Genomic DNA, 22473 nt, shown 5'->3' on the forward strand with positions numbered 1-22473 from the left:
ACTGAGGCCCAATTAATATTCACATCACCTAAGATTATTGTTTCATTGCTAATGTTGTTGGTGAGCCAGGAGAGGATGTCTTCGAGTATGGAAATATTATCCCCTGGGGGGATATAGAGGGAAACTATACATATGTGTTTGTGTTTGTTAATTTGAAGTAGTGTTATGAGTAGTTCAGCGTTATTAAATTCAGGAGTAGGTTTGTTATAGGGTGTAACTGACAAGGAGGATGAATAGAGGAGAGCTACTCCTCCACCTTTTTTGTGGGACCTGTCTTTTCTAATGATAGAATAGTTTGGTGGAATTATTTCAGAGTCTTTTATATGGGGCTTTAACCATGTTTCTGAGATGGATAGGATGTCAGGTTTATTGTGTGTCAACCAGGCATGGAGGTTTGGGATTTTGTTAACTACATTTTGGGAGTTTAAGGAGGTGAGAAGTAAGGATTTGTCTGTACTGGCTGAGGAGGTAGGACCTGGGTTAGGATGGATATCACCAGATAGAAGATTGGTAATGCAATATAGGAATAGGTTGGAGAAGTAATTGGATAGTTTAGAGAAGAGATTTCGTTCTATTATGATTTTGTAGGATTTGGAAACAACTATGTGGGTAGAGCATTTTTGAGAGGTGATAAGTTTGTTAGGAAAAAGCAGATTTTTTTTATAGGGTATAGGTGTGGAGAAATTGGGATGTTTGAGTGTGAGAGAGAGGAGGTAAGATGGTTAGTTACATGGAAGTGTTGGGAGTGGTAGGAATAACTGAGCTGGGTGAGGTAGTAAAGATAGGTTAAGGTAAGGAGTAGAGTTAGTAAGAATGATGGTTTTGAAAGCATGATGAAGAGGGGCTATTAAAGCTATTTAGTTGTTGTAAAATTAAATGTGGCAGTAAGAGAGGTGTATGTAAATGAGTTATTTAGTGACTAAATAGAGGTGAATGAGTGGAGAGTTGTGAAGGATTGGAGGGTATGTGATTTGTGGGTGGGAGTTGAGATGGTGAATAAGTTGTGGTTGGCTAGGTGATTAGTCAATGAGAGGTAGATGAAGTTAATTAGGTGGGAAATGAATGGGAGTTTCAGAGTTGTGGTTATTGATTGGTCAGTAATCAAGATGGGTGTGGTTATGGGGAGATAAAGGTAGAGCTGCTGGGGGCGTGTGGGAATTGGGGGCAGGGTAGGGGAGCGGAGTGAGCCAGCAGGGCAAACGGAGCGGGTAGAACCAAAGGGGGTCAGGGGAGTATCGAAAACCAATCAGTGGAGTGTTGAGTAGCAGAAGGGTAAGTAGAGGGGACCTGGATATAGTGGGTTGGAGTGGGCTATAGTGTAATAAGAGAGAGAGAGGAAGAAAAAGAGAAGTTAGAGTTTAAAGAGAATATAATAGTAAGTAAATAAAAGTAGATATTTGTGGGGAGAGGATGTCATCTAGTGGACAAATGCAGAGTGCACATTAGCACACCTGGGAACACCCTGGACAGGGTTGAACTGAAGGGAGAAAGGAGCACGAGTAAATCAGGGAACTAGATAAGAGGGAAGAACCTTGGATAGGAAAATAAGAGGGGTTTAGGCTGCTGGCTTTCCTGGCAGGGAGCAACAGAACACCTAACAGGGCTTACAGACTATACCATTTAAAGGCTAGGCAGCTGAAGCACATGCTTCCTTGGATTCCTCTGGGAGAAGCTTGGTCGAGGCAGCAGAGTTTGTTGAGAATGCTTTGAGCAATTGGCAGATGTTGTAATATATTAGTTTTGGGGTCCACCCAGGAGTAATCGCAAGGGGTAAATCAGGGCAAAAGTTCCTTGGATTCCTCTGGGAGAAGCTTGGTCGATGCAGCAGAGTTTGTTGAGAATGCTTTGAGCAATTGGCAGATGTTGTAATATATTAGTTTTGGGGTCCACCCAGGAGTAATCGCAAGGGGTAAATCAGGGCAAAAGTTCCTTGGATTCCTCTGGGAGAAGCTTGGTCGAGGCAGCAGAGTTTGTTGAGAATGCTTTGAGCAATTGGCAGATGTAATATATTAGTTTTGGGGTCCACCCAGGAGTAATCACAAGGGGTAAATCAGGGCAAAAGTTCCTTGGATTCCTCTGGGAGAAGCTTGGTTGAGGCAGCAGAGTTTGTTGAGAATGCTTTGAGCAATTGGCAGATGTTGTAATATATTAGTTTTGGGGTCCACCCAGGAGTAATCGCAAGGGGTAAATCAGGGCAAAAGTTCCTTGGATTCCTCTGGGAGAAGCTTGGTCGCGGCAGCAGAATTTGTTGCGAATGCTTTGAGCAATTGGCAGATGTTGTAATATATTAGTTTTGGGGTCCACCCAGGAGTAATCGCAAGGGGTAAATCAGGGCAAAAGTAAGGTGTAGATGCTCAACCAAGGGCGCCAGCAGCGGAGAACGGGCAAGTTTAACTACTACAAATAAGCAATAAAAAAAAACAGGCTACTTATTGCTATATATCACAGATCAGCTGCTCCTCCTCAGATAGCTCTGTGTGTAAACATGGAACATCTATAGTGGGATGCTTGCAGTCTCACACATTTCAACAATCAAAGTTCAGCACCCAGTCATGGTAATGTATGTTCATGTGCCAAAATAAATGAGAGCGCTGCACCCCGTTTTGATCTATGTTTATCTAATTAGTTAAGATATAATCAGAGCTTTGAGCAGTGATTCATTAAAGGACTTGCTTCTATGGACAAAAAGGGGATTGGCTGCTCTATGTGAGCCTTCGGGACAAATATTTTATTAATTACATTTATTTTCTGCACGTATGCTTAATTGCTTTTGTTTGGAAATACTCTCTTAATTAAATCATACCACTTAACAGATGCTTTGTAGTACAGCAATTCCCCAGTTCTACAATAAGATTGTTTGCAATATAAATAACCTGTTCTTCCTCCCTATCCGTCCACAACCCCCTTTCCCATTTTTGCACATGGAGTCAGGGTGCCACAACAGTGATAATCATTTCCAGCAACTTCTTTTCCTTTTAATATGCTATTGAAGATACTAATGGGGATTTAATCTAAAATTGGACAGTACAAATGTGGGATGTCTACACTGGTACACATAACATACTCAGTGTTACTAGTAATAAGAATATTTTTACAAATAAGAAGCACTGGGGGCCACGAGCCACAGGAACAGACTTTATTAAATCCAAAAGCACTAAAATACACCAAGAAAAGCTGAACTACTTCTCCGCGTTTTTTTGTCACAAATGTAACTTCATCAGCATACTAGAAATATTCAAACTCTTACTTTATACAATCTTGTGACATTACCTAACCAACCAATGCACCCGTTTAATTAATTGAAGTGCTTTCAAGTTAATTAGGATGATTGAAGACATTTATACAACCATTTGAATATTTCCAAGTGAACAAATAAAAGATAGCATTTGAGATAATTCATTCATTATATCTTAAACATCTTAATTATATCGATGTTTTAAAGACAGTGTTTTACAAAACAATGCATAGGATTCAAATGGTTGTATAAATGTCTTCAGTCATCCTAATTAACTTGAAAGCACTTCAGTTAATTAAACGGATGCACTGGTTGGTTAGGTAATTTCACAAGATTATATAAAATAAGAGTTTGAATATTTCTAGTATGCTGATGAAGTTACATTTGTGATGAAAAACGCAGAGAAGTAGTTCAGCGTTTCTTGGTGAATTTTAGTGCTTTTGGATTTAATAAATTCTGCTCCTGTGGCTCGTGGCTCCCAGTGCTTCTTATTTTTGCTGTGGTCAAGTAGTTTCATTTGAGGCACGGTATTTTCCAGTTGCTTGGTTGGGCAAATATTTTTACAAATCAAAGACTATAAAACCTCTAACTTCAATGCAAAAACATGATTACATTAGATTGGTTTCTTTATATAGTACTAGTTTAAATATAATGTTATATGAGAACTTTTGTTGAGGAATGAATGATATGCTTAAACTGTTTGCAAAATTATATAAAAATGCATGCTATAAAGTGTAGTAAGGTCTTATACGAGAAGAAATTGTCGGCTGTTTATTGACAACGTTTGGTAGTCAGTTCTAGGGGCCCTCTAACAAAATAAATAATGGTTCACTATGGGGATGATGTAAGATTCTTAATGGATGTGGAGGTTATGTATGGAACTCCAAATTATGATAGCTTAGAAAATGGGACTGAGCTTTAAACAATACCCTATTGCAGAACAAACATGCTCCAGCAGAGTTTTAACGTATATGTTTTGCCCCATGAAAAACAAGTCTGGCAGTATATTAAGCCACTGTGAAATCACTGACTGAAAGAACTAAATGTCTGTGAGCTTAAAATAAACAAACAAAAATAAATAAGTAAATAAAATGAAAGAAACAAACAAAATAAATAAGTCACTTAGCAAAAGTAACTGCATTAGCAATTACAAGAACTTGCCATTTTACTTCCCCCTTGCTAAAGATAAGTTTAATCAGAGTGGGGAAAAATATAAATTCATGCAGTTGCAAGTGTGCACCCGCGTGTGTGTGTGTGTGTGTGTGTGTGTGTGTGTGTGTGTGTGTGTGTGTGTGTGTGTGTGTGAATGTGTTTCTATGTGTCTGTGTCTGTATTTGTATATGTGTGTAAGAGAGAGAGAATGCATACATCTCATCTTCTTTTTTCAAGAGTTCTGGACAAAACCAACAATAGTTGGAGTGCAAAGACCCAAAATCACAGATAATTTTTAAATTTACCCTAATTCACTTAAAAATTTTAATAACTGTTTTCTATCAACATGCATTTTCTGAAGAATAGGAAGAATGGGACTATGATGTATGAAAATATGCTTTATTGACTAACTTCAAGGAACAGAGCAAAATATGAGGTCAAATTAGGGCCATTCTGCATAATCTGTGGCAGCTGAGAGGGATGGGGAGTTGCAATGGCTTGCACTGTATGTATCTGTTTTGCTATTCACTTGCTCACAGTGAAACTTCTGAGGTGTACACAATCACAAAAGTGATTGTTTTGGTGGACTGCGTGTGTGTGTGTGTGTGTGTGTGTGTGTGTGTGTGTGTGTGTGTGTGTGTGTGTGTGTTTGTGTAGACATTATTAAATACTTGCATAATGTATATTTTGGATATAAATGGCATTCTGCAGTAACAATTGCATATCTTAGATCAGATTTGAAACATTAGGTTGAGGAATTATTTTACATAAATTAAAAAAATGAACATTCTAATAATAAAAAAATTCAAAATAATTATTTAACAGCTAGCCAATTTTCTAAGTGCAGTAAATTCCTCCATGGTTGGCTTCATATGGGAATAACAGATCTTCCAGAGGTGTGGAGGCCCTCTTCCTGCAACATCAGCCATCATCACACTCCTGGACAGTTTATTACGTAATCAATAACCGACAACGTGGTGTGATATATTGAAGATTTACTCACGGTTGGCGTGGTTTGATCATGAGGAGTTAGCATGAGTGATTAAATAAAGCCAACCGTGGGTAAATTTCAATATACCACAACCACGGAGTCTGTTATTGCTATTATACAATGACATTATTCAAGAAAAAAAATACTTACTTTTCGTAAATAATGCCTTTGTATAATGGCGTTGTACTGTCCTTCCACGGTTGGTGGTATCTTGCTGCCTTGTTTTGATGTACTGCGCATGCATAGGGGACTTGTATTCCCATGCATACCCAGTACATCAATGCTTTGAAAAGGAAGCAACAGAGAAAAGAAAGCCTCTGTTGCTCCATTTTTGCTTTCTTTTTGTTTTTTGTTTTTTTTGTTTTTATTAAAAAAAAAGTTTGGGCTACTTTAGAGGTAGGAGAGAGATAGAATGGAGGAAATGCAAAGAAAACCAGGTACGTGTCTTTAGTTTTAAATAACATACCGGATTTTCTTTGTATTTCCTCCGTGCTGCCTCTCTGGCATGTCCTAAGTCTGGACTTTACATTTTTTTTTAGTTTTTATTGAAAAAAAAAGTTATAGAATATATGAACGGAAAGAAGTCCGGGTGACTGGACCTTTTTCCGTTGGTATAGTCTGGGATTTACAATAGGCATGCTGGTTGGGCTGGCCAATCAGCGTGCACGTTTTGGAATATTAATGGCCAGTCATTGTATAATTCCCTATAATACCCACCCTCTTGGGGATTATTGCCTGCTTAATTTGTGTATCAAGAATTTTAGGACAAATCAGATTATGCAGAAGAATAATGACTGTGAGCTACGTTAATAATGAAGGGATACTTTTGTCATTCAGTAAGAGAAGACAATCTTGAGCCTATATAGGAGCCCATATAAAACTAGAGAATTATATTGTTACATTCTCCTGTTCTAGATCAGGTGTGACAAGATAAGGATATGACTGTCATAAAATTGGAAGGGCCTGATCAAAGATAAGTTTGAATTAGGAGTGACACCACTGTACAGGTATGAATGTACCTTTCAACAAAATAAAAAAAGTCCCAGGAAGGACCAATGACAATAACTAAAAGACTACTGTAATTCTGAATTTTTTACATTATGTATTAAGAGATGAAAGTACTTACTACAGTTAAAGTTTCAATAATTTCTTGTGCATATTAGCAATGTGACTTGCTGTCATTTCATCTGATCTTTTCTACAGAAGTATTTGTTACAGTATAATTGCACTGTAATAATTATCAGGTTTAAGGCTAAAGATTTAAAAACTGTACCCACTCCAATGTTATTTCTAATGAGTGGTATATAATAGCTGCATCTGAATTTAATTAAGATCATCCAAAAAAGTTAATGTCAACAAAAAAGCAGTAAAACTGCATTGTATTCAAATATATGCAATGTTTATATTTGGAATGTCAAGGCATTTTGGTGAAATATTGTGGAAGGCAGATATTGTTGGTAAGGCATATTACACAAGCCAAAATGTCCACTTATTGTGGAGAATGGAGCTTTACTTTGTAGGTTTGATGCAGCTAACCTGCCTTGCATGTCCAAAAATATCTGCTGAAGCTAACAGCCTTCACATCATAGCTCTACTATTCAGGAACTGCAGAAGAAGGTGAAGGAATTAATTTACATGCTTTCAATGTACTTGGACTTTTCCAGATATGCAGTGATATATGCCGACATTCTCAGGAGTAAAAGGAATGTTATGAATTATGTAGGTCTTTGGTATGTGATTCTTCTCACATACCAGCCATACATAATTACAGAACTTCTCCACTATATATTTTTGAGTGGAATCACATTTCTTGAAATATGTTTCAGTTGACAGCTTTCCTGTCGACATAATTTGATTGACAGGAAAAGTTATCAACAGTTGAGCGTCATCACAATAATACCAAGGTTGGGAATTATACCCTTTCCCTGTTATTGTGTCATTTCAGAGTTGGGGTATGTAAGTAGCAGGGGGTACAGCCCCCAACATGAGAAGTGCAGGGGTGTAGCTCCCCCATGAAAACATTGTTTTGTAGTTTCATGCTCCAAGGTTATGTCTTGGAGCATGTACTGTGTGCTGTCAAATTTTTTCTACTTTATTTAAAATCTGTGCAAACATTATGACATTATGTGACTGTTTTAACAAAATTAACTCCCATGTAACTTATTTGATTTCAGATTCACTTTGGAGATGACAGTTACCTTCTGAGCTGGCTAAACTCATTATGTGCCTCAAGGCTGAAGCACACAGATCAGAAGCAATCTATGAGCCCTAAGAAAAGTGAGTAATGTTCTTTCTTTGATCCACTTGCATTTTTCTTTTTTTAATTTTTTATCGCATAAATTATGTTCTTCTCAAACATGCAGTTACCATTTTCACAGCCTGCTTTACTTTATTATATCTGGAAGTTCTGGGCATTAAAGTTGTCCCTAACACTGAGCAAAGAGAGAAAACAGAAGCTTCTATCAAATCCAAAGGTGTAAACAGACATACAACATATAAGTCATGATACATAAATGAATTTTTGAAATTCAGCATATTGACCAGTTCAAATGAATTATGTTATAATGTAGTTGATGCCCATCTTTATATGTAATATACAAATGCATTCATTCAAAAACAGAATTATTTTTCTCGAGAATTTAACATAGTAGTGTGATAATTTGCAGCTTGCAACAAAACAAACATTACATTTAGGACAAGTGACATGGCTGAAGTAAGAAAGCTATAGCTGGAGCAATTGTGCCACCTTGTGTACATTTTGTGTCACTAGCTAATTCATTAAAAGGCTTTACATAGTTCACATCAAATATAAAATAAACCAAATGTGTGTGTGTGTGTGTGTGTGTGTGTGTGTGTGTGTGTGTGTGTGTGTGTGTGTGTGTGTGTGTGTGTGTGTGTGTGTGTGTGTGTAATAAGTCCAGGAAATATCACTCCCCACAGGACTAATGCTACCTGTGCCAAACTCAGTCCAAGCATATAAACTAACATAAAAGGCACAGTAGTGATGCAGGCAGTAAACACAGCACTAACCAAAATGCAGGAAACAAAGCTGAAAAAAACGCTGCTTCATGAACTTTAAAATTCGGATTTATAGTGATACAAGCAGAAGATGTGGTAAGCACTTTCACCTGGATAGGCTTCTTCAGACCAAAAGAACCCCCCCTTCTTGTACACCCTTGTATGGCAAAAAAGGTGCCAAAAACAGATAAACCATTAAAGGCACAGTACAACTGTCATGGTATACTACATAAATGAAGTGCTTACTCTGAAATACATTAACCATAGTAAAATAAAAACACCTATGCCACTCATAAAACATGAATAGAGATGTATAAAAAACAAAAAAACTGCATAGATTCATACTAATTGCACAACACTAACAATAAATCCTCTCATAAAAATGCTCTCATAAAAATGTTCTCATAATATATGTATAAAGCACAGTCATACATATCACTTCAGTCTCCTGGACTTCAGGAAAGGTCTCAAATGTACTTTCTCATTTAGTCCAGGAAAAACATCTGCTCTAAGTCTAACAATCCATTTAGATTCAATACTCTCAGTTCTACCCCTCACATTCCCCCCCTAAAACTAGTGTGTGTAAGATCTAGTACTTTAAAACGAAAAAAGTGTGTGGAATCATTAGACAAGACATGTTTGGACAGAGCATTGACAGTGGAATGAATCCTTATCTGGTAGAGATGTTCCCTTATTCTGTCCCTCAGCCTCCTGTCCGTCTTGCCTACATAAAACACAGCAGAGGCTCCACAGGAGGCCAAATAAACAACATGTGTAGATTCACAGTTTACATGAACTCTAACTTCATGGTTAGTGCCATAGACAGGGTGATAGAAATGTACATCAGTGTCTATGGAACAACAATAGTTGCAACTACCACAGGGTACAGTACCAGCAACCCTATCACTTCCACCATCCATAACAGGATAACACAGTAATCTCTTTAGATTCGATCTATTCTTATAGACAAAACCTGGGGCAGCACCCACAATCTCCCTCACATTCGGGTCCAGTGTTAACACACCCCAGTGTGATCTAATCACATCCTTCAACCTACCTACATCCTTAGTATAATATAAGGGCACTCTGAAACCATGGTTTCTACTCCCTGCCAGAACACCCTGGGAGGGGCCATCATGGTCCACTACAGTTTCAGACAAAAAGGGTGCAGCAGCTTGTTCCCTCAAATTAATGAGGTCTGCCATTCCTCTCTCCATATCAGATGTCTGATATTCCCTGCTCTTAAACCTCTCACATAAATCCCTAACATCTGCCTCAAAACCATCCTGACTGGGATTATACCGTGACGTCCTATATACCTGACCTCTCACTATATTACCAACGATGTAACCTGGATGCATGCTGCGTCTATGGAGATAGGAATTGCATTGACACTCCTTTCTATACACTCCTGTGTTCAATAGGCCACTTTCCAATCTCTGAACATAGACATCCAAAAAAGGAAATCCAATTCTCAGAAACTTCATGGGTAAATTTCAGATATTGCGTTAGACAATTAACTCTCTCCAAGAAGAGAGATAACTCATCTTTCGTGACCTTGCAAAAGAAAAACACATCATCTATAAAACGCCTATAAAACATCACGTTCCTCAAAAATTCATCTATACCAAACAAGAACTTGGTCTCCCATGCAGCCATAAAGAGGTTGGCATAGCTATTGGCACAAGAAGTGCCCATAGCCATGCCATCCATCTGTAAATAGCACTGAGAACCAAAACAAAAGATGTTGTTCTCTAACACAACTTCCAAAAACAAAGCCAAAAGATCCACTGCCTCACTACCTAATGCAGATTTGTCCTTCAAGTAATCAGACACCAACTGCACCCCATCTCTGTTTGGTATCACAGTGAATAGGGACTGAACATCCATCATGACTTAGTAATATGGGAGATCAACAGGGACAGATCTCACAGACTCATACAAATCCAACAGGAACTGTTTCGTGTCCCTTAAAATATAAACATTAGCGTCAACCACTGTTCGCAGGAACCTCTCCACATACAACGAAAATGGTTCTGTGATCCACCCCCTGCCCGCAGCAATGGGTGTCATGGGTGGACACACACTGTCCTTATGGATCTTAGGAAGACCCTATATCACTGGCAGGAGGGGATCACTAACAAACAAATATTCATACAACTCATTCGTAATAACATTGGTCTTAATCAAATCATCCAAAACCATCTGTATTCTATGGACATGTATATCCACCATCTTACATTCTACCAAACTGTAAAACCTTTGGTCTGATAACATAGACCTCATTGCCTTATCATAGAACTCAGAGTCCATAACTACCAGGGCACCCCCCCCCCTTGTCAGCAGGTCTAATGACAAGGGAGGGATCACTCCTCAGTTGTTGTAGGGCTCTCCTCTGTGCATAAGTTAAATTGCCCTTACGTTTACTGGACTTTCCATGTCATACAGATCATTCTCAACTAGTTTACTGAAAGCAGCTACTAGCGGTGGTACCACTGGCATGTACACACTAGGCTTCTTAAACGATTTCCCATCTAACACCTGCACTGTAGCCTTAAATTCCAATCTAAGGCACAGATTCCTAATAAATAACTTAAATTGTACTAGAGTATCATCATAATTACTCTCACAACTAGGTATAAAAGTCAATCCCTTTGATAGTACCCCTAACTCATCTGACGTGAGTGGGCGGGAGGAAATGTTATGCACTAACGTCTCCCAGTTTTCTGCCTCATTTTCTTAAGGTTTTGGTTCACCTGGGCATCTGCTGACAACTTCCTCTTCGTCCTGCCCCTGCTCATAGATCTTGATCTCTCCCCTCCCCTGTGAATTACATTGAAGGGGAGAGGGCGATTGACAATCGCATTGCCAAAATTGTCATGACTAGAACTATGTGCAGCATACATAGTATGATTGGAATCCTTCCTCCTGACCACCAGTTCCAGATTCGGATTTATTTGAGCCACACACCCCAACGGGTCAGTACTAATGACAGATTGGCCCACTGGGGGGGCAGCAGTAGAACCCACCCCCACCACAGTCGAACCCTCGACCTCCGACTCAAAAGAAACAACTGCATTAGAAAAAGCCCTATCAAGGACATTCGAACCCTGGGGCACATTACTCATAGAAAATACATTACTAGAGCCATCACTCATACTTGCATTAACAACAGTTACACTCTTAGGCATATTAACATCCACATTAGTATCATGAATTTGTCCTTTATGTGCATCAGTCCGTTGAGTATAGACAGCAGCATTAGGCCCTTGCACATTACTATATGTATATTTAAATTGATTTTAACTGTGTTGCAGGAATATTAACTGAACTGGAAGTTAGTCAGTGTTTGCTGAATTTTGTTATTTGCTAGTAATTACAGGTGTGGGGGTAGCCACATTCTTTGATTTCCTGTCCTTGCCTATTTAAGTGGTACAGTGTGAAATATTTTCTGCTTAAAAACCTCAGCTTTGGCCGGCTAAGAACTAGTTGTATTCAACTAGAGAATTTAAGTACCTTTATCTGCACTTTTTTTTCCCAAAAAATACAGTATTTAAATTGATTTTAACTGTGTTGCAGGAATATTAACTGAACTGGAAGTTTTGACTCTGCTCTTCAGTTAGTCCCACCCACCCTCTCTGTTTTTGTTTTGGTGTTAATCTTAGTGGCCTTGAAACTGCCCGCCCCTCTTGTAAATTTGTGTTTGGATACTCCTTCTGGGCCCATCTCATTTGCTCACTCAACTGAGTGCAGTGAGATCATATTCTGATTTCAGGCACTCCTACTGTGTACAAAGAGAGCATCTGGGAAACAGAAAAAAAAAATTAAGCTTGTTTCCTGCCTTTCCTGTTAAGTGGTATAGACTATTTGTAGGCTTCTGAGCCCCCAAGCCCTTCTGCGTTGGAAGCTTTCTAGCTTCGTTTTTTTTTTCTTATAACTAGCCAGTTTTCTAGTTTCAGCACTCAAATCTGTTTCTTTGATCTCAGCACTTGTTCAGAAAAAAAAAACATTTCATCTGCTTTTACTGTACTTGTGTTTCTACCTACTTTATTTTACTTTTGCATCATCTTAAAAGTACTCAATTGTATTTATTACTGCTTGGTGTAACTCATTCTAAGCCTTTTGGTTTAAACACTTGGGCTTCGGACCAGTTGTTTTGCACTGAGAAGGTTTGTGGTCTGCACTGTAGTGGCAGAACAGGTAGCTTACATCCTTCTAGGTTGGGAACTGCTGATTGAGGGCTCAGTGTCTGTTATTCTAAAAGTGTATTAATTCTGGTTTAAGCACTTGGGCTTTCAGGCCAGTTATTTTACATTAAGAGGGTTCGTGGTCTGCACTCTTGTGGGAGGAGAGGCTGGACTCTGCCCTTCTGAGCTGGGAATTTCTGGTTAAAGGCTTATAGTGCATGCATATCTGAACTGCTTCTTACTGAAGTTGGTGCGCCTTGTTTGCTGTGGCATAGACTGGATTCGGGCCTGCTGGATCTAGCTTTGTTTGTGTAACTTGAGCACTAATCCAGGCATTCTCTAAAGTATTCAATTGTATTTATTACTGCTTGGTAGTAACTTGATTAAAGTGTAGCTATCATTCTAAGTCTTTCGGATTAAGCACTTGGGCTTCAGACCAGTTGTTTTACATTAGGAAGGTTTGTGGCATGCACTCTGGTGGCAGGCAGGTAGCTTTCATCCTTCTAAATTGGGAACTGCTGATTGAGAGCCCAGTGTCTGTTATTCTTAAAGTGTATTAATTCTGGTTTAAGCACATGGGCTTCAGGCCAGTTATTTTACATTAAGAAGGTTCGTGGTCTGCACTCTTGTGGGAGAAGAGGCTGGACTCTGCCCTTCTGAGCTGGGAATTTCTGGTTAAAGGTTTATAGTGCCTGAATATTTGAACTGTATCTTACTGAAATTGGTACACCTTGTTTGCTGTAGCATAGACTAGATCTAAGCCTGCTGAATATAGCTTTGTTTATATGCTTGTTGTTTGTTTTCTTGTTATTTCCCTGGAACGCTAATTCCACCTAATGCGCAGCTTCTCAGCGCTTCTGTGGATCACTAGTGATATCTGCATTGCTTACTGTACTTATTTCCTTGTTTCACTTGAAAGAAAGTTACTGTTTGTCATTTTTGCATTTAAGTTACCTGTAACACATTGCACTTAAGTTACCTGGCACTTGCTCACTAAAGCAATTATATAAGTCAGCACTAAAAATTAAAAGCAGTACACCCTCACTCCCCACTGGCCCTTGTTAACAATTATAAAGGAATTCCCAATATTATTCTAGCATGTCCAAAGGTCAGTTGTCAATCTCCTCTCCGGTCCAGCTGGTGAATCTGGGAATCTTGAGGCAATGTTACAACTGCCTCATGTAAACAGACAACCCTCTCCTCCTCCCAACAAATTCCAACACGTGAGAGATGCAACCATATAGCCAAACTGGAGGCTAAGTTCTCTCAACTCAGTACTGGCATAACCAGTCAGGATGAGAAGGAAACCACACTCCCTACAATTCCAGTCTCACATAGACCTACCACAACAGCAAACCAAACACATAATCACACAAAAACATACTCGGAGGCTCTAAATAAAGATCTGCCTAAGCAGCAGAGACCTCCAAAGCAGACACCCAAGCAACCGCTACCCCAAAACAAAACACGTGCAACACATATCTCACAAAGCCAGTGTGCCGAACAGTCTCAGCCCTTAAGACTAAACAACACACCTGATACACTTGTAATAGGTGACTCTATCGTCAGGCACACTGACGTCCCGCTCACCAGGCTAAACAAAGAGAGGATCACAGTGAGCAGCCTGTCGGGAGCTAGGATCCGCCACATAACACAAGCACTCAGGTCACTCCAAGGCAAGTACAAATATGACTCAGTCATTGTCCATGCTGGTGTGAATGACTTGAGATGTACCTCCCTGGGCTACATGAAAAGAGACATAGAGGAGCTCTCTGAGCATGTAGCCCAGGCTGGTATGACCCTGACCTTGAGTAGCATCTTACCCTCACCAAGAATGATGCCACAATATGAAGACAAGATGATCAATTTCAACAATTGGCTTAAGTACTGGTGTCATTCAAAGGGGATCCAATGCCTGTCAGCTTGGGATGATATGCTCGACAAGCCACGATGCTTCGCTAGGGACGGCTTGCACCTGTCACCCCTGGGCTTTCAGATATTGGCAAAGGCTCTTGCTACCCCATAGTGCCTTTTTTAGGCAAGGCTCAAAAGACAAACCCACCTCCATAGGTATCACAAGGGATAAGAAATTAAGAGCAATGCTACTCAACGCCAGAAGTCTAAACCTCAAGATGCACTTTTCGAAACTCTCCTTAGCATGGAGAACATCAATATCTGTGCAGTAACAGAAACCTGGTTCAGGGCTCCCGAGAGCACCCCAGCACTACCAGGTTATACCTCATACCATGCTTTTCGGCCCCAAAACTTGGACCGAACCACAAAAGGAGGGGGAGTATCAATATTCATCAAAGATACCCACACCTCCAGGTTGGTGGCAAAGCACGAAGCATCAGAGACTATCCATGTACAACTAACAGTGGGTAAAACTGCCTTCCATTTTATAGCTTGCTACAGACCACCCTCCCAAACCCAGGAACCCCACTCGACCTTCCTGAGAACACTGGAAAATATGAAGGTCTCTCCAAACACCATTATATTGGGTGACTTCAACTACCCAAACATAGACTGGGAGAATTACTCTAGCTCCAACACCCTAGCCCAAAGGTTCCTAGAATTTATAAACTCAAATGCCATGGAACAACTTGTTACCACTCCAACAAGACGGGAAAACATAGTGGACCTGATCATCACCAACATGGGGACTCTATGCTCCAGACCAGAAGTGTATCCCTCACTGGTAAGATCAGACCATAAACTAATCTCACTGGATATTCACATCCCGACCCCACCCCCTGCCCAGAAAACCACAGTGAAAAACTTCTCTAAAGCAAATTTCACACTCCTCAAAACCGAGGTGGAATCCTTCAAAGCCCCCGGGCCTGTGGAAAATACAGCCCAGACCACAGAATCCTTTATAAATGCATTCTATGAACACCTTCAGGAATGCATGGATCATGCGATCCCAAATAAAACCAAGACCCAATCCTCCAAAGGCAGACGTCCTGTCTGGTGGACCCCAGCCATACACAAACTATACAATAGAAGGAGGAAGCTACTAAATGATAGAGCAAAATCCCAAAAAGGGAAGGCATCACTGATCAGTATTGGCAAAAAACTACGGGCACTCATAAAATTGTCTAAGGCCAGCTTCGAGAGAAAAATTGCACAGGACACTAAGGATAATCACGAGGCCTTCTTTAGTTATGTTAGGAACCTGGGTGGTAATTCCCAGATATGCTCAGAATTAGTCCAAAATGACAAAAAATACACCAAACCCACAGACATTGCCAACATCCTAGCTGACAGGTTCAGCAAACTCCCTCCCCACCAAAAGGGCAAATATCTATCCCAGCAGAGTGCTGCCCCCTGACATCTCAAATGCTCAGGTAAGAGCCGCCTCCAAAGCAAAAACACAGCATCAATTGGACCAGACGGTGTCCCGGGCTGTGTCCTACATGAACTCCAAGAAGAGCTAAACCCAAACATAAAACTACTGTTCAATCTCAGCCTTACTACAGGATATGTGCCCAAAGAGTGGTGTACAGCAACAGTGGTCCCTCTCCATAAAGGTGGTGCCTCAACGGATCCTGGAAACTATCGCCCCATAAGCCTGACTAGCTTGGTCTGCAAAGCTATGGAAAGGATCATCATGGACCTCATAAATAAAGATATTGGGGACCTACAGACACTGGATCCTACCCTGTTTGGCTTTGTTAAGGGCAGATCCTGCCTCTTAAACCTGGTTGATTTCTTTGAAACAGTCACCAAGGCCATTTACGAGGGGAAGGTGGTCCACACAGCCTACCTGGACCTCGCAAAAGCCTTCGATACAATACCCCACTCAGGCATTATAGATAAGCTCACCAGCTTAAATATAAACCCCTGTTACTAGATGGATTGCAAACTGGCTCAAGGACAGAACCCACATGGTTAGAATTGCTGGAGCCATGTCAGACTCCAAACCAGTTACAAGTGGTGTTCCACAAGGCTCAGTCCTGGGACCTCTCTTGTTCGGTATATATTTCTCGGAGGTACAGGCCAACACGGAAGGACTGTGGCTGACCAAGTTCACAGATGACTGCAAACTGGGCACCATAATCGACTCTCCAGCCGACACAAGCATCCTCCAAAAGGGCCTCATAGAAACAGACAACTGGTGCCAGAGCCATGGCCTCAAGCTAAATGCCAAAAGTGTATAGTCATCCCTTTGGCAAAACAAAGTGCCCACAAATTACCACATAGGTGGTAATCCATTAAGTACAGAAGAAGTAATTAGGGACCTGGGGACCCAAGTCGATAGCAATCTCTCATTTGACAACCACGTGGCCAAAGTGGTTAGAAAAACATTTTATATAGCCGACCTAATCATGAAGGGATTCACATCTAGATCAGGGGAGGTCATCGTGCCTCTTTACTCATCCCTCATCAGGCCTGTAATTTAGTACAATGCCCCTTTTGGGATGTACCTTACCAGACACCTGCAGCAACTGGAAAGACCCCAAAAGTACCTCACCAAGAGGATCAAAGGGCTCAAACAGATGACATATGCTGCCAAGTTAAAGAAACTCCAGCTCTACTCAGTGGCATACCGCCTGTTCAGAGGCGATCTGTGCCTGACATATAAAGCCATGTCCAACCCGGAATTAATGGGCATGCTGCACCTCAGAAAATCCAAATCCCATCGAGCTACATGCTCAAGAGACTTGAACCTCAGCACTGAAATAAATAGGACATGCTAGAGGGACAGATTCATAACCCAGAGGCTCCCTTCACTCTGGAATAAAATCCCAGTCCAGGTTAGGCAGAGTCCCTCATTGACTCTCTTCAAGAGGAATCTTGATGAGTGGATGGGAGATCATAGGTTTACCCCGGGTATCACTTCTGTGTCACTGTTAGACAGAGGCACAGTATACTAACCTCGAAAAAGGGCATAGCAAAATAAATTTAAAATGGGTGGCGAAAGCCAAACACATTATGGCTAGGCTTATAAATGCCCTAGGGCAGATAGCCTAGTATGAACCTATGAACCTATAACCTATGAACCTATATGTCGGATTTACTTTTATACCTAGTTGTGACAATAATTATGTTGATACTCTAGTACAGTTTGTTATTTATTATATAAACCTGGTTCAAGGCTCCTGAGAGCACCCCAGCACTAACAGGTTTCACCTCATATCATGCGTTCCGGCCCCAAAATCCGGACAACACCAAGAAAGGAGGGGGGTGTCCATATTCATAAAGGACACCCACACCTCAAGGTTGGTGGCAACGCACGATGCATCGGAGACCATCCAGGTGCAATTAACCATAGGCAAGACTGCTCTGCAATTTGTAGCATGTTACAGGCCACCCTCTCAAACTCAGGAACCTCACATGGCCTTCCTGAAAACATTGGGGGGGATAAATGTATCTCCAAACACCATCATACTAGGTGACTTTAACTACCCTAATATAGACTGGGAACACTACTCAAGCCCGAACACTCTAACCCAAAGATTCCTGGAGTTCATAAACTCAAATGCCATGGAACAACTAGTCACCATCCCCACAAGAGGTGAAAACATACTTGATCTCATCATCACGAACATGGGATCAAAATGTTCAACACCGAAGTATACCCTCACTGGTGAGATCAGATCATAAACTAATCGCGCTGGAGGTCCTCATCCCGCCGCCACCTGAAACAAAAAAGACCACAGTGAAAAACTTCTCAAAAGCCGATTTCACACTTCTAAAAACTAGTGTGGTCTCCTTTAAGGCCCCTGAGCCAGTGGTAAACATTACTCAAACCGCTGAATCACTTACAAATGCCTTCTACCAGCATCTACAGGACTGCATGGATCAGGCAATCCCAAACAAAACTAAGACTCTCTGTGCCAAAGGCAAGCGTCCAGTCTGGTGGACCCCAGCCATAAACAAGCTCTACAACAAAAGGAGGAAGCTACTACAAGATAGAGCAAAATCCTTGAAAGGTAAGACACCTTTGATCATTATAAGTAAAAAACTAAGAGCTCTCATAAAATCATCAAAGGCAAATTTTGAGAGAAAAATCGCCAAGGACTCTAAAGACAATCATAAGGCCTTCTTTAGCTATGTTAGAAACCTAGGAGGAAACTCCCAGATATGCTCAGAATTAGTTCAAAATGATGTGAAAATTACTGAACCTACACACATTGCTAACATACTGGCTGACAGGTTCAGTGCAAACTTCTCACCTCCCCAAAAGGAGAGATATCTATTCCAGAGGATTGTAGCCCCCAAACATCTCCAACACCCAGGTGAGAACTGCCCTCACTAAGGCAAAAAACACAGCATCCATGGGACCGGATAGTGTCCCCGGCTGTGTGCTTCATGAACTCAACGAGGAATTAAACCCACAGTTAGGACAGCTGTTTAATCTTAGCCTCACCTCAGGATACGCACCCAAGGAGTGGCACACTGTGGTCCCACTTCATAAGCGGTGCCTCCACAGACCCTGGAAATTACCGCCCCATTAGCTTGACAAGCCTTATCTGCAAAGCCATGGAGAGGATCATAATGGAACTCATAAATAAAGACATAGGGAACTTGCAGACTTTGGATCCAACCCAGTTTGGCTTTGTCAAAGGCAGATCCTGCCTCTTAAACTTGGTTGACTTTTTCGAGACAGTCACCAAGGCCATTGATGAGGGAAAGGCAGTCCATACAGCCTACCTCGACCTGGCAAAGGACTTCAACACAATACCCCACTCAGGTATCATCGAAAAACTCATCAGCTTGAATGTAAACCCATACATCACAAGATGGGTTGCAAACTGGCTAAGCGACAGAACCCACAGGGTCAGAGTTGCTGGAGCCATGTCAGACTCAAAGCCTGTCACAAGTGGTGTCCCACAGGGCTCAGTCCTGGGTCCACTCTTGTTCGGCATCTACTTTTCTGAAGTACAAGCAAACACAGGAGGGTTATGGCTGACAAAGTTTGCAGATGACTGCAAACTGGGCCATAGTCGAAAACACATCTGACACAGATATCCTCCAGAAGGGCCTCACAGAAACGGATAACTGGTGCCAGAGCCATGGCCTGAAGTTAAACGCCAAAAATGCATAGTCATACCCTTCGGGAAAACAAGGTTACCCCTAGCTACCATATAGGTGACAATCCACTGAGCACAGAAAAGTCATCAGGGATCTGGGGACCCAAGTTGACAGTAGTCTTCGTTTGACACTCATGTTGCTAAAGTAGTTAGGAAAACCTTCTATATAGCCCACCTGATCATGAAGGGATTCACATCTAGATCAAGGGAGGTCATCGCCCCTGTACTCATCACTCATTAGACCTATGATTGAGTACAATGCCCCATTCGGAATGTATCTGACCAGACACCTGATGCAGCTTGAAAGGCCCCAAAAGTTCCTCACCAAAAGGATAAAGGGTCTCAAAATATGTCTTATGCTGCCCGACTGAAAGAACTCCAGCTTTATTCAGTCTCATACCGCTTGCTCAGAGGTGACCTGTGCCTGACATATAAGGCCATGTCAAACCCAGATTTGATGAATATGCTTCACCTCAAAAAATCTAGATCCCTCAGAACCACAAGGGCGAGACTTAAACCTTGACATGGTTATAAATAGAACGTGCTGGAGGGGCAGATTCATCACCCAGAGACTCCCTATGCTGTGGAACAAAATCCCGTACATGTGAGGCAGAGCACCTCGCTGGCCTTGTTCAAGAGGAATCTTGACCAATGGATGGGAGATCGCAGATATACCCCAGGGATTACTTCAGTGTCACTGCTTGACAGAGGCACAGAAAAATGATAGGCATAGTTTTTATTCAAACTAAAGGGGTGGCGAAAGCCACATAACTATGGGCTAGGCTTATAAATGCCCTTGGGCAGATAGCCTAGTATGAACCTATGAACCTATGAACCTATTAGGAATCTGTACCTTAGATTAGAGTTTAAGGATACAATACAGGTGTTTGATGGGAAATTGTTTAGGAAGCCTAGTGTGTACATGCCAGTGGTACCACCACTAGTAGCTGCCTTCAGTAAACTAGTTGAGAATGATATGTATGACATGGAAAAGAGAGTGGGTAAGTCTAGTAAATGAAAGGGCAATTTAACTTATGCACAGAGGAGAGCCCTACAACAACTGAGGAGTGATCCCTCCCTTGTCATTAGACCTGCTGACAAGGGGGGTGCCCTGGTAGTTATGGATTCTGAGTTCTATGATGAAGCAATGAGGTCTATGTTATATGACCAATGGTTTTACTGTTTGGTAGAACGTAAGATGGTGGATATACATGTCCATAGAATACAGATGGTTTTGGATGATTTGATTAAGACCAGTGTTATTGCGAATGAGTTGTATGAATATTTGTTTGTTAGTGATCCCCTTCTGCCAGTGATACAAGGTCTTCCTAAGATCCATAAGGACAGTGTGTGTCCACCCATGAGGCCCATTGTTGCGGGCAGGGGGTGGATCACGGAACCATTTTCGTTGTATGTGGAGAGGTTCCTGCGCCCAGTGGTTGACGCAGATGTTTATATTTTAAGGGACACAAAACAGTTCCTGTTGGGTTTGTATGAGTCTGTGAGATCTGTCCCTGTTGATCTCCCATATTAGTTAGTCACAATGGATGTTCAGTCCCTATTCACTGTGATACCAAACAGAGATGGGGTGCAGTTGGTGTCTGATTACTTGAAGGACAAATCTGGATTAGGTAGTGATATAGTGGATTTGTTGGCTTTGTTTTTGGAAGTTGTGTTAGAGAACAACATCTTTTGTTTTGGGTCTCAGTGCTATTTACAGATGGATGGCATGGCTATGGGCACTTCTTGTGCCAATAGCTACGCCAGCCTCTTTATGGCTGCATGGGAGACCAAGTTCTTGTTTGGTATAGATGATTTTTCGAGGAATGTGATGTTTTATAGGCGTTTTGTAGATTATGTGTTTTTCATTTGGAAGGGCACGAAAGATAAGTTATCTCTCTTCTTGGAAAGAGTTAATTGTCTAACGCAATATCTGAAATTTACCCATGAGGTTTCTGAGAATTGGATTTCCTTTTTGGATGTCTACATTCAGAGATTGGAAAGTGGTCTATTGAACACAGGAGTGTATAGAAAGGAGAGTCAATGCAATTCCTATCTCCATAGACGCAGCATGCATCCAGGTTACATCTTTGGTAATATTGTGAGGGGTCAGGTATATAGGACGTCACGGTATAATCCCAGTCAGGATGGTTTTGAGGCAGATGTTAGGGATTTATGTGAGAGGTTTAAGAGCAGGGAATATCAGACGTCTGATATGGAGAGAGGACCGGCAGACCTCATTAATTTGAGGGAACAAGCTGCTGCACCCTTTTTGTCTGAAACTGTAGTGGACCATGATGGCCCCTCCCAGGGTGTTCTGGCAGGGAGTAGAAACCATGGTTTCAGAGTGCCCTTATATTATACTAAGGATGTAGGTAGGTTGAAGGATGTGATTAGATCACACTGGGGTGTGTTAACACTGGACCCGCATGTGAGGGAGATTGTGGGTGCTGCCCCAGGTTTTGTCTATAAGAATAGATCGATTCTAAAGAAATTGCTGTGTTATCCTGTTATGGATGGTGGAAGTGATAGGGTTGCTGGTACTGTACCCTGTGGTAGTTGCAACTATTGTTGTTCCATAGACACTGATGTCCATTTCTATCACCCTGTCTATGGCACTAACCATGAAGTTAGAGTTCATGTAAACTGTGAATCTACACATGTTGTTTATTTGGCCTCCTGTGGAGCCTGTGCTGTGTTTTATGTAGGCAAGATTGACAGGAGGCTGAGGGACAGAATAAGGGAACATCTCTATCAGATAAGGATTCATTCCACTGTCAATGCTCTGTCCAAACATGTCTTGTCTAATGATTCCACACACTTTTTTCGTTTTAAAGTACTAGATCTTACACA

The 22473-nt window shown here is 41.2% G+C and overlaps 1 protein-coding gene across 1 annotated transcript in view; it reads left to right on the forward strand.

Annotated features, from left to right (window-relative positions):
* LOC122814238 (dynein axonemal heavy chain 5-like) overlaps window positions 1-22473 on the forward strand; it is a 3525594-nt gene that overhangs the window by 3337297 nt on the left and 165824 nt on the right. Inside the window, exon 106 of the mRNA XM_044086840.1 lies at window positions 7553-7655. Coding sequence (XP_043942775.1) covers window positions 7553-7655 — 103 coding nt within the window. The remainder of the gene's footprint in view (window positions 1-7552; window positions 7656-22473) is intronic.

This window comes from Protopterus annectens, chromosome 1.part1 (assembly GCF_019279795.1).
Source record: "Protopterus annectens isolate FY-2018-M chromosome 1.part1, PAN1.0, whole genome shotgun sequence".
NCBI lineage: Eukaryota > Metazoa > Chordata > Ceratodontiformes > Protopteridae > Protopterus > Protopterus annectens.